Source organism: Salmo salar, chromosome 03 (assembly GCF_965601325.2).
Source record: "Salmo salar chromosome 03, fSalSal1, whole genome shotgun sequence".
Lineage (NCBI taxonomy): Eukaryota > Metazoa > Chordata > Actinopteri > Salmoniformes > Salmonidae > Salmo > Salmo salar.
In genome coordinates this window covers 29814202-29831584 of record NC_138293.1, presented here as the reverse complement: position 1 = coordinate 29831584, position 17383 = coordinate 29814202, and the positions used below count along the sequence as shown (strand labels likewise).

Here is a 17383-nt window from a genome sequence, read left to right as displayed (position 1 = left end):
GGCACAGAGGGGGGAGGGGGGATAGAGGTGCAGAGAGAGAGAGGTACAGAAAGAGAGAGAGAGGCACAACGTTGTGCTGGAACACAAGAGAAAGTCGACAATCAACAATCAACTTCGAATCAGCAAAGCATGTGAGAATATCAGAACATTTCCCACATCAGAGGCAGATCACCATGACTGAAGTGGTAGCAGGGAAGACGTGGCAACCGCTGAAATAACAATAAAACCTCATATCATATCCTTACTGTACAACTCTTACAGATTAGTCAGAACAAGAATACCTCCTCAAACTAAAAATCTGAAGTAATCAGTCACCAATTTCACAGGCGCTGCACATGAGCTAATCAAATCACTCAATCTTATTTATCCATCATCTTTGATGTATCTACACTTCATCCACCCTCCCACCCTTTTGGCAGGAGGAGGGGGAGTCTGGAAACTGGACATCCTGTCTTTAGTGGAGTCTGTCTTGACCGTGTAAGATACACTGAGTTTCTATTATCTTGTGGATTTCTGAAGAAATTGTTGCTGAAGGAATTCAATTCCGAGAAACAGCACAACACCACACACCCATCACACCACAGGAGATGGTGGCACCTTAATCGGGGAGAAAGGGGTCGTGGTAATGACTGGAGCAGGTTCAGGGGAATGGTATGAAATACATCAAACACATGGTTTCCAGGTGTTTAATGCCATTCCATTTGCTCCATTCCGCACATTATTATTAGCAGTCACGAATGTTTGATCTTGAACAGAACATGACACGCAGAAATCGTAATGTTCAACCTGCGAGGACAGATACAGAAACCGGGAAAATTCCGAGCAACACAGGTAAGGTTAAAGCGGAAATCAGCTGTGGAAGTCAGTGGCGTCAGTTCAGCTAAACCTAGGGTATGGTAAAGTGTGTGTGTGTGTGTGGGGTACACCAAAAACAAACAAATGACCCATTCATTATCACAACAATATATTAGGTTTAAAGGTCTATGGAACGGCACTACTCAACGTCATAAATGTAGTAATTTACTTGTGGCGAGCTCATACAGCGCATCATGAAACAATACACGCAATCAAGTAACAAGAAGGCTGGCTTCAAATGCCGACATACATAGGCGGCACGTGAGTTTGAAGAAGTACTTCTTCACCATAAAATGTCACCTTTTAGATTAACGGGATTAGTTTTACTAGGGGAGATCGGATAACGTCATTATTTGCACGAGCACAAAACACCACATCTGTAATTTTAGTCCGGATCTGCCATGCCGGTAATTTCTACACGGCAGAAGAGTACCAATTCCAGACAGAATAACCTACTGTTTATTGGGGGGAAAACACGTAAATCCTCTGATAGTAGCCTACTAGTCCCGTGCGAATAGATATTCCTGTGTTTTGAGGGAAATGTCAAAGTTTGACAGGTGTTACTCGCGGTCTGCGTAAGAAAATAACTGTTTCGATCAATTTAACGAAGTGCTGCGCAAAGCCTATATATGAAGGGCCTACTTTCACAGTGAATGCTTAATACGTTTTGTGCGAATGAATTGAACATATGCGCAATATTGTTTTATGATTTATTTGGCTATTTAATGCAAACCTTGTTGTTAATAGATCGAAAAGCAGCATACAACTGAGCTAAACGCTTGGAAATGACAAGTTTACTTTCTCATCCATAGCCTTAAAAGGTCATATCAAGTGCAAGTGTGCTGTTTGGGTCACATCTGTAGGCTGGGGCATTTAGGACGTCTTCTACTGCGGATCGCTAAAATATTTTAATTATTATGATCACACTTCCTCAATTCAAATATAACGGCGATACTATACCATATATGGTTTGGTATTGTATACAGGGGCGAAAATCTGATATCAACTTTGGAGGGGACAATTACATGAAATTTTCTCAAGAGCAATTCCTGAGGGGGACACCAAAAGTAGTGCTGTAACACATAGCCTACATTGTAATATGGTAAATGTAGATTGAGGAACCAAAGAAATAAGGTGTTTGCCGTACTCCTAACTACCGGTACCCAAAACTACACAACTAATCACAACAGCAATACCATTGCCTTTAACAAATCTTAGTTCAGTCACCAGTTTAAGTTAAGAGTGGGGGTATCCATGGCATTTTCCAATTATGTTCCTATTTTACAGGTCCAAAAAATTGAGAACCTTTCATAATGTTGCCAAACAAAGACTCAACAAACTTACCTGAGACTCCCTGTCTCTGCCAGTCTGTCCCTGCATATCTGTCCCCAACTCTGCTGTCTGTGTGCCATCTGTGGCCTGCTCTGCCTAATGACATCATTGTGAAACATTTCCATTAGAATTACATTTCTTTCTTATGAACATTTTATCAACTAGTCTTTGAGATATTAGGCTACTAGGGTTCTTACTTTGCCTTTTGGTGTACTGAAAAATACTCTGATGTCCGTTTAATTTTTTTTATTTTTTTTCTGTCATTTTTCTACCTGGCTGGCTACACACACACACACACACACAGTGTGTAGGTTATTTACAGTAGGAGATGGGCTTCTATCATTCTATTTGGGTTCGATCTAAAACGGATTGCAGTGACGAGTTGACAGCTGTATGAGTTCACCATTTACACAACATATGCTGCAACCTTTTGCAATTTAATAGTTTGTTTCATATTGGCTGGCTTCCAACAATAGCTGAATTTGCAAAGCTAGCGAGCACCAATTCCATTTCAGTGGTGTTTGCTATAATCTTTGCTACCCGGGTTAAATAAAGGTGAAATAAAATAAATAAAAGTTTCCTTGCGACAATTTAGCTTTTGCAACGTGACCATTACATATATTTAAGACGATGTTAGAAGAGAGTATAGTTCTGTTCAGTTTGGACTTCAGTTTATCGCTAACCTTATCACAGGGAGTTTGAAGCACTAATCTTGGAATAAATTGACGATAGCAAAGATTCCATCTTTGACGACGCCACATAAATGGAATAGGTACTAGCTAGCTTAATAGTTAATATTTGTGCGCTAGCTCTGCAAATTCAACTAGAGTGTGTGTGAACCCTGCCAACATAAAACAAAACATTGCTATGGTGCGATTGACTGGATTAACCTCACTTCAGTTACGTGCATTGAGTGCCTTTCAGACAGTAGACACGACCCCTCTGTTACCTTGCCAACTAAGGAACTGCCAGTGGATCAAACCATTGTGCGGCAAAGGGTGGGGGGGGTCGCAATCTTTTGAAACTTAAAAACGAGCTATTAAGTGTATAATCAGCAAATTTGCTTTCATTGCGTATTATTTAAATTACATAGTTATGTTTACAGTGATATATTGGGGGGGGGACAAATCATATTTTTCCCAGGATGGGGGGGTCGTGTCCCCCCCGGGATTTCCGCCCCTGGGTCTGGGGTATGCGGAAAGGAAACCTGGATATCTGTAGAGGTTTATGGCGATTAATATGTAACACAGAGAATATTCCTGCTGGATAAGTTACCTGCTGGATAATGTAGTAGGCTAATTTTATATAACAAATTAATGTTAATCCTTTTCTCCACAGCTCAAACAAATGGATTGGAGAGGTAAGTGAACACACTTCTCAGTATTTCGACTTCTGTTTTGCCGTCTTAGATTTCTCACCAGAGCTTTAAATACGCATCATCACCTCTGACTAATTGGCATGTACTGTAGTTGATCCCTGTCCTGCCACTTGTTGTGATCTATAGTAAAAAAGCACTATAGGCTGAGATTCATTTCTTGATTTTCTTATTTAATTTCAATGCATTGCATACATTTTCTTCAGCTTTTTTTAAATAGTATTTTTTTTTTTTTACCAATAAGCTGACATGGTTATTGAAGATGGGCTTGTTTCAGTAACTCCATAAACCCATGTGCATTAGCTCTTGTTTGCTTTATTTCAGTTATATTTGTCTGCGCAGTAGCATGGCATGTTTCACTGGTGTCACAATCTTATGCCACAGGTGAGTTGTCATGTTTATTGACATTGAAGTTGCTTTTTTTGACATAATATATTCAACCAGTGTAATAATATTATAATGTAATATCTCTGGGTGCCCTATAGAAGAGGCCTTGTAAATATTCAGAGGTCTTTTTCCTTATTGACTAGCTAGAGCATACTGTCTGGCTGGAATATTCCTGTAATGTTCTCTACAGGAAGCCTATATAAGGGGTGCCAAATTGAAGAGCTTGAAACATCAGCCAGACAGTATGCTCTAGCTAGTCAACAATAAGGAAAAATACCTCTGTCTAGCTGTTTACCAGGCCTCTGCTATAGGGCGCCCAGAGATTTCAGACCATTTAGTTAAAATTATACAGTTATATTGTTAGTTGTGGTGTAAATGTTTTTTATTATAAATGTAAAACAAAAACCTCACAATTTACATTTTTTTTTTGTCTCTTGTAATGAGCTGCCTGATGAGGTCCAAGTCTCCAAATGCTCTGTTAAAGTAAACGTCTTCCCCCAGGTGGTGTGAATACATCTCTCTCTACAGCTCAGAGCAACTTGTCTCTGTGTTTCACCTGCAACGGTGAGAGATGTCAAGATGTGAAAAAGATTTTCAACTCAATGAGAGATGACAAAATTTGGACGCAAAGTACTGCAACGTCTGCCCTTCTTGGCTGTTCCCTGACCTCGTCTCCCTTTGCTGGGAAGTGTGTGCCATGTGTTGAGGACCGCAAGGTCTACATTGTTTGCCTTGACATGCCCAAGGATCTCAAACTGGACCTGGAGGATGGTGATGGCAACTCATTTTCCTACACTGAAGCTAGTGAGTACCACTTTGAGACGGTTTAGGATGACATGGGGGGGAAAGAACCAAAACCATATCTTGGTGACACTGAATGTCTAATGCATGGTGCTGTTATAATTAATCAGTAAGGCAAGAGGGGGTGTGATATATATGGCCAATATACCATGGCTGGGGCATACCTAAGAGCTCTTCTTACAGTGCTTTCAGAAAGTATTCAGACCCCCTGACTTTTCTTTCTTATTTTGTTATGTTACAGCCTTATTCTAAAATTGCTAAAAACGGGTTTCTAGCAATTTTTGCAAATGTATTAAAAATGGAAAATTACATTTACACAAGTATTCAGACCCTTTACTCAGTACTTTCGTTGACGCACCTTGGCAGCGATTACAGCATCAAGTCTTCTTGGGTATGACACTACAAGCTTGGCACACCTGTATTTGGGGAGTTTCTCCCATTCTTCTCTGCAGATCCTCTCAAGCTCTGTCAGGTTGGATGGGGAGCGTCGCTGCATAGCTATTTTCTGAGATGTTCGATCGGATTCAAGTCCGGGCTCTTGCTAGGCCACTCAAGGACATTCAGACTTGTCCCGATGCCACTCCTGCGTTGTCTTGGCTGTGTGCTTAGGGTCGTTGTGCTGTTAGAAGGTGAACTTTCACCCCAGTCTGAGAACCTGCTCCTGAGCGCTAAGGACTTCATCAAGTATCTCTCTGTACTTTGCTCCGATCTTTCTCTTGATCCTGACTAGTCTCCCAGTCCCTGCCGCTGAAAAACATCCCCACAGCATGATGCTGCCACCACCATGCTTCACCGTAGGGATGGGGCCAGGTTTCCTCCAGACGTGACACTTGGCATTTGGGCCAAAAAGTTTAATCATGGTTTCATCAGACCAGAGAATCTTGTTTCTTGTGGTCTGATAGTCTTTTGGTTCCTTTTGGCAAACGCCAAGCAGGCTGTCAGGTGCCTTTTACTGAAGAGTGGCTACTGTCCGGTCACTATACCATAAAGGCCTGATTGGTGGAGTGCTGCAGAGATGGTTGTCCTTCTGGAAGGTTCGCCCATCTCCACAGAGGAACTCTGGAGTTCTGTCAGTGACAGAACGGGTTCTTGCTCACCTCCCTGAACAAGGCCCTTCTCCACCGATTGCTCAGTTTGGCCAGGCGGCCAGCTCTAGGAACAGTGTTGGTGGTTCCTGTCACGGCTGTCGTAGGAATGAGCGGACCAAAGTGCAGCGTGTGTGTCGTTCCACATTTTATTTACACTGAAACTATGCAATACATATAAATAAACTGAATGACAAAAACAACAAACCGTGACGCAGAGTAAACATACACATGCTCAAAAACAATCTCCCACCAACCCAGGTGGAAAAAACCCTACTTAAGTATGATCTCCAATTAGAGACAACGAGGACCAGCTGCCTCTAATTGGAGATCATCTCAAACAAAGCCCAACATAGAAATACAAAAACTAGAACAACCCAACATAGAAATACAAAACTAGAACATAACAACATAGAAAACTAAACTAGAAAACCCCCCTGTCACGCCCTGACCTACTCTACCATAGAAAATAACAACTTACTATGGTCAGGACGTGACAGTTCCAAACTTCTTCCATTAATAAATGATGGAGGCTACTGATTTTGGGGACCTTCAATGCTGCAGAAATGTTTTGGTACTGTTCCCCAGATCTGTTCCATGACACAATCCTTTTTCTGAGCTCTACGGACAGTTTCTTCGACCTCATGGCTTGGTTTTTTGATCTGAGATGCACTGTCAACTGTGGGACCTTATATAGACAGGTTTGTGTCTTTCCAAATCATGTCCATTCAATTGAATTTACCACAGGTGGACTCCAAGTTGTAGAAACATCTTAAGGATGATCAATGGAAACAGGATGCACCTGAGCTCATAGCAAAGAATCTGAATACTTATGTAGTAAGGTATTTGTTTTTATTTGTAATAAATTAGCAAACAATATGGGGTATTGTGTGTTCATTGCTGAGGATTTTTATTTTATCTTAACGAAATGTGGAAAAAGTCAAGGGGTCGGAATACTCTCCGAAGGCACACTTGCCATATAAAACCCTTAGCTGTGGTATATTGGCCATATACCACAAATCCTGAGGTGTCTTACTGTTATTATAAACTGTTTACCAATGTATTTAGAGCAGTAAAAATAAATGTTGTCATACCCATGGTATACAGTCTGATATAACACTGCTGTCAGCCAATCAGCATTCAGGGCTCAAACCACCCAGTTCATAATAGGCATGTATGACCCCCTAATAATGTCTTCATAAACCATTTGTACCATCTGCACAACAGGTCACTCCTTTAAGCTTTCTTTACTCTCATTTCAGCATGCCCTAGACTGACGGCGTCTAGAGCTGTAGGTCACGCTGGACACAACAGTAATTTCAGTATTTGTGAGTTTCCTAGTAAGTAAACAAATGTGCGTGTGTGTATATAGTGCACTTTACATTAGTGCACTTATTACAGTTTAATTATTACTGTAATCATAGTGTAACAAGTATTGTAATTAACCATTGGTACATTGTACTTACATTGTACTAAGGATTAGGGCTAAGGTTAGAGCATAGTGTAACCATTTTTATAGCAGTGTCTCAAACCAGTCACTCCTATGAGCATTTCCTAGCTTATCCAGCCCTCTGTTGTATAGTGCCTTCAGAAAGTGTGCCTTCAGAAAGTGCATGTCTCTTGACTTATTCCACATTTTGTTACAGCCTGAATTCAAAATGGATAAAGTAAAGTTCTCACCCATTTACACACAATACCCCATAATGACAAGGTTAAAAACATGTTTAATATATTTTTTGCAAATGTATTAAAAATGAAATACAAAAATATCAAATTTACATAATGATTCAATACATGTTAGAAGCAGCGATTACAGCTGTGTCTTTCTGGGTAAGTCTAAGAGCTTTGCACACTATTTACATTCTTTTTTAAATTCTTCAAGGTTTGTCAAGTTGGTTGTTGATCATTGCTAGACAGCCATTTAAGTCTTGCCATAGATTGTCAAGATTTAAGTCAAAACTGTAACCAGGCCACTATTGTCCTGCTGAAAGGTGAATTTGTCTCAGTGGCTGTTGGAAAGCGGACTAAACCAGGTTTTCCTTTAGGATTTTGCCTGTGCTTAGCTCTATTCCATTACTTTTTATAAAAGGAATAACTCCCTAGTCCTTACTATGATTTTATTTTTTATTTCACCTTTATTTAACCAGGTAAGCTAGTTGAGAACAAGTTCTCATTTACAACTGCGACCTGGCCAAGATAAAGCAAAGCAGTGCGACAGAAACAACACAGTTACACATGGAATAAACAAGTGTACAGTCAATAACACAATAGAAAAGAGTCTATATACAGTGTGTGCAAATGGCATGAGGAGGTATGGCAATAAATAGACCATAGTAGCAAAGTAATTACAATTTAGCAGATTAACACTGGAGTGAGATGAGCAGATGATGGTGTGTAAGTAGTTATACTGGTGTGCAAAAGAGCAGCAATGTAAATAAAAACAATATGGGGATGAGGTAGGTAGATTGGGTGGGCTATTTACAGATGGATTATGTACAGCTGCAGCGATCGGTTAGCTGCTCAGATAGCTGATGTTTAAAGTTAGTGAGGGAAGAAGAGAACTGGAAGGAAAGAACTGGAAGGAAAGGCGGCCAAAGGAGGTGTTGGCTTTGGGGATGACCAGTGAGATACCTGCTGGAGCGCGTGCTACGGGTGGGTGTTATCGTGAGCTGAGATGAGGCGGAGCTTTACCTAGCATAGACTTATATATGACCTGGAGCCAGTGGGTCTGGCGACGAATATGTAGCGGGGGCCAGCCGACTAGAGCATACAGGTCGCAGTGGTGGGTGGCATAAGGCGCTTTGGTAACAAAACGGATGGCACTGTGATAGACGACATCCAATTTGCTGAGTAGAGTATTGGAAGCTATTTTGTAGATGACATCGCCGAAGTCGAGGATCGGTAGGATAGTCAGTTTTACGAGGGTTAAGTTTGGCGGCGTGAGTGAAGGAGGCTTTGTTGCGAAATAAAAATCCGATTTCTAGATTTGATTTTTGGATTGGAGATGTTTGATATGAGTCTGGAAGGAGAGTTTAGTCTAGCCAGACACCTAGGTATTTGTAGTTGTCCATGGATTCTAGGTCAGAACCGTCCAGAGTAGTGATGCTAGTCGGGCGAGCGGGTAGCGAACGGTTGAAAAGCATACATTTGGTTTTGCTAGCGTTTAACATCACTAGGGTAGGGGGCACTATTTTCACCTCCGGATGACAAGCGTGCCCAAAGTAAACTGCCTGCTACTCAGGCCCAGAAGCTAGGATATGCATATAATTGGTAGATTTGGTTAAAAACACTAAAGTTTCCAACTGTTAAAATAATGTCTGAGTATAACAGAACTGATATGGCAGGCGAAACCCTGAGGACTGCTGTTTCCTGATGTCCACGATCATATGCTTTTGTTGGGTGAGGTTGTTTTCCTGACACCACACTCCGAGTGCCCTCACCTCCCCCCTATAGGCTGTCTCGTCGTTGTTGGTAATCAAGCCTACTGCTGTTGTGTAGTCTAAACTTGATGATTGAGTTGGAGGCATGCATGGCCACGCAGTCATGGGTGAATAGGGAGTACAGGGAGTACAGGAGGGGGCCCAAGTGTTGAGGATCAGCGAAGTGGAGATGTTTCCTACCTTCACCACCTGGGGGCGGCCCGTCAGGAGGTCCAGGACCTAATTGCACAGGGTGGGGTTCAGACCCAGGGCCCCTAGCTTAATGATGAGCTTGGAGGGTACTATGGTGTTGAACGCTGCGCTGTAGTCAATGAATAGAATTCTTACATAGGTATTCCTCTTGTCCAGGTGGGATAGGGCAGTGTGATGCATTGTCTGTGGACCTATTGTGGCGGTACGCAAATTGAAGCGGGTCTAGGGTGACGGGTAAGGTGGAGGTGACATGATCCTTGACTAGTCTCTCAGTACTTAATGATGACAGAAGTGAGTGCTACGGTGCGGTAGTCATTTACTTCAGTTACCTTGGCCTTCCTGGGTACAGGAACAATGGTGGCCATCTTGAAGCATGTGGAGACAGCAGACTGGGAGAGATTGAATATGTCTATAAACACACCAGCCAGCTGCTCTGCGCATGCTCTGAGGACACGGCTAGGGATGCCGTCTGGGCCGGCAGCCTTGCGAGGGTTAACACGTTTAAATGTCTTAATCACGTCAGCCACGGAGGAAAGCCCACAGTCCTTGGTAGCGGGCTGTGTCGGTGGCACTGTATTATCCTAAAAGCGGGCAAAGAAGGTGTTTAGTTTGTCTGGAAGCAAGACGTCGGTGACGTGGCTGGTTTTCTGTTTGTAGTCTGTTATTGTCTGTAGACCCTGTCACATGTCTGAGCCGTTGAATTGCGACTCCACTCTGTCTATATTGACATTTCACTTGTTTGATTGCATTGCGGAGGGAATAACTACACTGTTTGTATTCGGCCATATTCCCAGTCAACTTTTCCATGGTTAAATTATGCAGCCACCACCATGCTTGAAAGTATGAAGAGGTACTCAGTGATTGTGTTGGATTTGCCCCAAACACAATGCTTTGTATTTGGGGCATAAAGTTAATTTCTTTGCCACATTTTTTGCAGTGTTACTTTAGTGCCTTGTTGCAAACAGGATGCATATTCTGTAAAGGTTCCTTTTCACTCAGTCATTTAGATTAGTATTGTGGAGTAACTACAATGTTTGTTTCCTATCACAGCCATTGAGCTAAAACTGTTTTAAAGTCACCATTGGTCTCATGGTGAAATCCCTGTGAGGTTTCCTTCCTCTCCGGCAACTGAGTTAGAAAGGAAATTCACTGCTTGACTAAGGGGCCTCACAGAAAATGTTTTTTGTGGGGTAGAAAGACAAGGTAGTAATTTAAAAAAATCATGTTAAACATTATTGCAAACAGTCCATGCAACTTATGGGACTTGTTTAGCACATTTTTACTACTGAACTTATTTAGGCTTGCCATTACAAAGGGGTTGAATACTTATTGACTCAAGACAATTCAGCTTTTCATTTGTTATTGATTTGTAACAATTTCAAAAAACATAATTCCACTTTGACATTATGGGGTATTGTGTGTGTGTGTGTAGGCCAGTGGCTGTAACAACAAAATCTGGAAAAAGTCAAGGGGTGTGAATACTTTCTGAAGGTACAGTATGTAATCATTCCTGTACTGTCATTACAGATTGCTCCAGCATTGTTTTAATTCAATATTCAAACAATTTTAAAGAAAACATATCTCATGGTTATTTTCCGTTACATGAGCAAATTCTATAACACTGATCAGCAGTCTGGGTGTTGTAAAAGTGTTTGTCTTTAACAGGTGGAGTCAGAGGTCTTGCTGGGCATGGTGGTGAGTAAAGAAAACCCACAGCAATGCTCAGCTCGTGTGCACCGAGAATAAAGATACAATCTCTGAATACTTGGATGTGGTTGTGTGTGCGAGAGAGACTTTGTTGTTTGTAGAGGACATTCTACAAATCATATCTGAAGATCAGCAATGGGTAGAAGTGTATATCAGTGTTAGATGATTCATTTTCTTTGTGCTTAACTGCTCTCCTTGTCCTCTTCTCCCACTTCAATCTCTGATGGCACTGGGGGCTTATACAAAGGAGCAATGATCAGCATTGGCATGTTAGCAGCTGCCGTCATCTTTGTCGCTTACTACAGAAGCCAGACCAAATCAAGTAAGTAAGCAGGCAAGGGGCGGGGGTGATACAGGGTTTACTGGCTCAACAAATGTCCCTTTCTATAGGACAATACAGGTTTAACACATTTTGCTGGATTTTTATACAGTCACTTAGCCTGTGCACCTGACTGTTTGTTGCCATCTGCTTCTAAGCTGAGCTGTAAAGCAAATCAATTTGTATTTGTCACTTGCTTTGTTAACAACCACTGTAGACTAACAGTGAAATGCTTAACACAGATTAAGTTGGAAGTTTACATACACTTAGGTTGGAGTCATTAAAACTCATTTTTCAACCACTCCACAAATTTCTTGTTAAAACCTGTTAGGGCTAGGGGGCAGTATTGACACGGCTGGATAAAAAACGTACCCGATTTAATCTGGTTACTACTCCTGCCCAGTAACTAGAATATGCATATAATTATTGGCTTTGGATAGAAAACACCCTAAAGTTTCTAAAACTGTGTGAATGGTGTCTGTGAGTATAACAGAACTCATATGGCAGGCAAAAACCTGAGAAGATTTCATGCAGGAAGTTAGAGACCTACTCAACAGCCAGTTTAATCCCGTGGCGCGTTATTCAAATACCTCAAAAATGCAAAAACTTCAATTTTTCAAACATATGACTATTTTACACCATTTTAAAGACAAGACTCTCGTTAATCTAACCACGCTGTCCGATTTCAAAAAGGCTTTACAACGAAAGCAAAACATTAGATTATGTCAGCAGAGTACCCAGCCAGAAATAATCAGACACCCATTTTTCAAGCTAGCATATAATGTCACATAAACCCAAACCACAGCTAAATGCAGCACTAACCTTTGATCTTCATCAGATGACAACCCTAGGACATTATGTTATACAATACATGCATGTTTTGTTCAATCAAGTTCATATTTATATCAAAAAACAGCTTTTTACATTAGCATGTGACTAGCATGTGACTAGCATTCCCACCGAACACTGCCGGTGAATTTAACGTTCACAAAAAGCATAACAATTATTTTAAGAATTATAGATACAGAACTCCTCTATGCACTCGATATGTCCGATTTTAAAATAGCTTTTCGGTGAAAGCACATTTTGCAATATTCTCAGTAGATAGCCCGGCATCACAGGGCTAGCTATTTAGACACCCTGCAAGTTTAGCACTCAAAGTCAGATTTACTATAAGAAAAATGTTATTACCTTTGCTGTCTTCGTCAGAATGCACTCCCAGGACTTCTACTTCAATAACAAATGTTGGTTTGGTCCCAAATAATCCATTGTTATATCCAAATAGCGGCGTTTTGTTTGTGCGTTCAAGACACTATCCGAATGGTAAAGAAGGGTGACGAGCATGGCGCAATTCGTGACAAAAAAATTCTAAATATTCCATTACCGTACTTCGAAGCATGTCAACCGCTGTTTAAAATCAATTTTTATGCCATTTTTCTCATAAAAAAAGCGATAATATTCCGACCGGGAATCTGCGTTTAGGTAAACGGACGAAAGAAAATAAAGCATGGGGTCGACTCGGCACGCGCCTAAACCCATAGTACTCTGATCGGCCACTTGCCAAAAGCGATAATGTGTTTCAGCCAGAGGCTGCCTCGATATCGTTCAGCTTTTTCCCGGGCTCTGAGAGCCTATGGGAGCCGTAGGAAGTGTCACGTTAGAGCAAAGATCCTCAGTCTTCAATAAAAAGAGCCAAGATTAACAACAACTTGTCAGACAGGCCACTTCCCATATAGAATCCTCTCAGGTTTTTGCCTGCCATATGAGTTCTGTTATACTCAAAGACACCATTCAAACAGTTTTAGAAACTTTAGGGTGTTTTCTATCCAAAGCCAATAATTATATGCATATTCTAGTTACTGGGCAGGAGTAGTAACCAGATTAAATCGGGTACGTTTTTTATCCGGCCGTGTCAATACTGCCCCCTAGCCCTAACAGGTTAACAAACTATAGTTTTGGAAAGTCGGTTATGACATCTGCTTTGTGCATGACACAAGTCATTTTTCCAACAATTGTTTACTGACAGATTATTTCACTTATAATTCACTGTATCACAATTCCAGTGGGTCAGAAGTTGACATACACTAAGTTGACTGCCTTTAACCTGTCTGGGCTAGGGGGCAGTATTTTCACGGCCGGATAAAAAACGTACCCGATTTAAACTGGTTACTACTCTTTCCCAGAAACGAGAATATGCATAGTATTAGTAGATTTGGATAGAAAACACCCTGAAGTTTCTAAAACTGTTTGAATGGTGTCTGTGAGTACAATAGAACTCATATGGCAGGCAAAAACCTGAGAAAATTACAAGTAGGAAGTGGCCTGTCTGCGATTTTGTAGTTCTCCCTTTCCTTCTCTATCGAAACTACAGTTCCCGTGGGGTTATGTAGCACATTCTAAGGCTTCCATTGGCTCTCTAAAGCGTTCAGAAAGCGGATTGACGCGTCTCCTGTCTCCGGGCAGATAACAGGAGCACAGTTTCTGAGTGGACTGCCTGGTGGCTAAGAGATGGCAAATGCGCGTTCACGAGACCTCGCCATTTTTTATCCTTCTTGAAAGAATACAGCATTGTCCAGTTGGAATATTATCGCTATTTTACGAGAAAAATACCATAAAATTTTATTTTAAACAGCGTTTGACATGCTTCTAAGTACGATAAAGGAACATTTTGAATTATTTTGTCTCGAAATGCGCTCACGTGTTACCCTTTGGATAGTGACCTGAACGCACGAACAAAGCGGGGATATTTGCACATAACTATGGATTATTTGGAACAAAAACAACATTTGTTGTGGAAGTAACAGTCCTGGGAGTGCATTCTGACGAAGAACAGCAAAGTTAATCCAATTTTCCTAATATTAATTCTGAGTTTAGGTTGCCCCAAACTTGGCGGGTGTCAAATTAGCTAGCCGTGATGGCTGAGCTATGTACTCAGAATATTGCAAAATGTGCTTTCGCCGAAAATATATTTTAAAATCTGACATAGCGATTGCATAAAGGAGTTCTGTATCTATAATTCTTAAAATAATTGTTATGTATTTTGTCAATGTTTTATCATGAGTAATTTAGTAAATTCACCGGAAGTTTTTGGTGGGAATGCTAGTTCTGAACATCACATGCTAATGTAAAAAGCTGTTTTTTGATATAAATATGAACTTGATTGAACAAAACATGCATGTATTGTATAACATAATGTCCTAGGAGTGTCATCTGATGAAGATCAAAGGTTAGTGCTGCATTTAGCTGTGTTTTGGGTATTTGTGACATATGTTTGCTTGAAAAATGGCTGTGTGGTTATTTGTGGCTATGTACTCTCTTAACATAATCTAATGTTTTGCTTTCGCTGTAAAGCCATTTTGAAATCGGACAATGTGGTTAGATTAACGAGAGTCTTATCTTTCAAATGGTGTAAAATAGTCGTATGTTTGAAATATTGAAATTATTGCATTTTTGAGGCATTTGTATTTCGCGCCACGCGATTCCACTGGCTGTTGAATAGAGTGGGACGCTAACGTCCCACCTAGCCCATAGAAGTTAAACAGCTTGGACAATTCATGGCTTTAGAAGCTTCTGATAGGCTAATTGACATCATTTTAGTCAATTGGAGGTGTGCATGTATTTCAAGGCCTAGCTTCAAAGTCAGTGCCTCTTTGCTTGACATGGGAAAATCAAATCAGCCAAGACCTCAAAGAAATTGTAGACCTCCACAAGTCTGGTTCATCCTTGGGAGCAGTTTCCAAATGCCTGAAGGTACCACCTTCATCTGTACAAATAATAGTACGCAAATATAAACAGCATGGGTCCACGCAGCTGGCATACCGCTCAGGAAGGAGACGGGTTCTGTCTCCTAGAGATGAATGTACTTTGGTGCAAAAAGTGCAAATCAATCCCAGAACAACAGCAAAGGACCTTGTGAAGATGCCGGAGGAAACGGGTACAAAAGAATCTATATCCACAGTAAAACGAGTCCTATATCGACAAAGGCTGCTCAGCAAGGAAGAAGCCTCTGCTCCAAAACCATCATAAAAGCCAGACTATGGTTTGCAATTGCACATGAGGACAAAAATTTTACTTTTTGGAGAAATATCCTCTGGTCTGATGAAACAAAAATAGAACTGTTTGCCATCATGACCATTGTTATTTTTGGAGGAGAAAGGGAAAGGCTTGCAAGCCAAAGAACACCATCCCAACCGTGAAGCACGGGGGTGGCAGCATCATGTTGTGGGGGTGCTTTGCTGCAGGAGGGACTGGTGCACTTCACAAAATAGATGGCATCAAGAGGGGCAAAAAATGATGTGGCTATATTGAAGCAACATCTCAAGACATCAGTCAGGAAGTTAAAGTTGTGGCAAAATGGCTTAAGGACAACAAAGTCAAGGTACTGGAGTGGCCATCACAAAGCCCTGACCTCAATCCCACAGAAAATGTGTGGGCAGAACTGAAAAAGGCGTGTGCGAGCAAGGAGGCCTACAAACCTGACTCAGTTACACGAGCTCTGTCTGGAGGAATGGGCCAAAATTCACCCAACTTATTGTGGGAAGCTTGTGGAAGGCTACCCGAAATGTTTGACCGAAGTTTAACAACTTAAAGGCAATGCTACCAAATACTAATTGAGTGCATGTAAACTTCTGACCCACTGGGAATGTGAAAGAAAAGCTGAATTCATTCTCTCTACTATTATTCTGACATTTCACATTCTTAAAATAAAGTGGTGATCCTGACTGATGTAAGACTGACTTTTTACTAGGATTAAATGTCAGGAATTGTGAAACTGAGTTTAAATGTATTTGGCTAAGGTGTATGTAAACTTCCGACTTCAACTGTATGTATGACTGAAATATACAGTATCATTGATGTGTTCTCTTTTGGCAGATGTATTTGAGTGACGTCTTTCATGTGGTTGTCTTTACAGGTATTGTCTAGTGTCAACTTCAGAAGTCCACTCAGAGGAACACCAGACCCATTTAAAGTTATTAAAGACTGTCACGTCTACTGCTCCCCCTCTCCGGCGCACAGAGGGAGGGGGGCAGAACATGAGACAGAGCTGCATTTCATGACAAAATGTGAAAAATATAAAACAATTAGAGAGTGTAATTTCCCCAAATTTGAAACCCTTATTCAAGGTTTCAAAGACCTCTCTGGTGAGAGGCTACCCTTCCTGTTGGGGGAAAGACGCAGAGAGCTGGGGGTTGGCAGCGCACTACATTGCTGCCTGCCATAAGATGAGGGACAGTGTCTGACAGACCAATCAACCTGCACATGTCCTCTACTGTATGCTTATTGTTTAATGTATGGTTATTTTGACCCTTGGTTATTGTTGTTACTGTTGTCCCGTTGACAATTTTGATTTATTATTTTCATGTTGTAAATATCCAAAATAAGCTTTGGCAATATGTACATTGTTACGTTATGCCAATAAAGTGAATTGAATTGAATTGAGAGACACACACACACACACAGACACAGAGAGAGAGAAACAGAGAGAAACAGAGAGGGGGGAGGGAGAGAGAGCACAGGGGGGGAGGGGGAGAGAGGGCCGTGATAGAGAGAGGCGCAGAAAGAGAGAGCACAGAGGGAAGAGAGAGCACTGGGGGGGATGGGGAGAGAGGCACAGTTAGAGAGCACAGAGGGGGGAGGGGGAAGAAAGGCGCAGAGAGAGAGGCACAGAGGGGGGTAGAGAGAGGGAGGCACAGAGGGGGGTAGAGAGAGAGAGGCACAGGGGGGAGGGAGAGAGAGGCACATATGGGGGAGGGAGAGAGAGGCACAGATGGGGGAGGGAGAGAGAGGCACAGATGGGGGAGGGAGAGAGAGGCACAGATGGGGGAGAAAGAGAGAGCACAGAGGGGGGAGGGGAGAGAGAGAGGCACGGGGGGGAGGGAGAGAGAGAGGC

The 17383-nt window shown here is 41.6% G+C and overlaps 1 protein-coding gene across 5 annotated transcripts; it reads left to right on the top strand.

The window, feature by feature from the left end:
• The first annotated feature begins 447 nt into the window (after positions 1-447).
• On the top strand, positions 448-16928 carry LOC145877563 (uncharacterized). Of its 5 annotated transcripts, none has more exons than XM_082973414.1 (8): positions 448-831; positions 3526-3547; positions 3887-3946; positions 4451-4753; positions 7098-7175; positions 11133-11162; positions 11435-11496; positions 16406-16928. In XM_082973414.1, exons 1-7 carry the CDS (start codon positions 778-780, stop codon positions 11446-11448), a joined length of 561 nt encoding a protein of 186 aa, XP_082829540.1. In that variant the 5' UTR covers positions 448-777; the 3' UTR covers positions 11449-11496; positions 16406-16928. The 5 variants fall into 5 exon arrangements, with proteins under 5 accessions (XP_082829540.1, XP_082829538.1, XP_082829541.1 ...); XM_082973412.1 differs by having other exon boundaries at positions 451-831; positions 11422-11496; XM_082973416.1 differs by having other exon boundaries at positions 453-831; positions 7098-7148.
• Positions 16929-17383: the final 455 nt, after the last annotated feature.

Excerpts from the sequence above, each read along its gene's own strand:
- LOC145877563 (XM_082973412.1), top strand. The coding sequence starts at position 778 with ATGTTCAACCTGCGAGGACAGATACAGAAACCGGGAAAATTCCGAGCA. Across the intron at positions 3,947-4,450 it reads GTCACAATCTTATGCCACAG|GTGGTGTGAATACATCTCTC; the intron begins GTGAGTTGTCAT and ends GTCTTCCCCCAG. Across the intron at positions 4,754-7,097 it reads ATTTTCCTACACTGAAGCTA|CATGCCCTAGACTGACGGCG; the intron begins GTGAGTACCACT and ends CTCTCATTTCAG.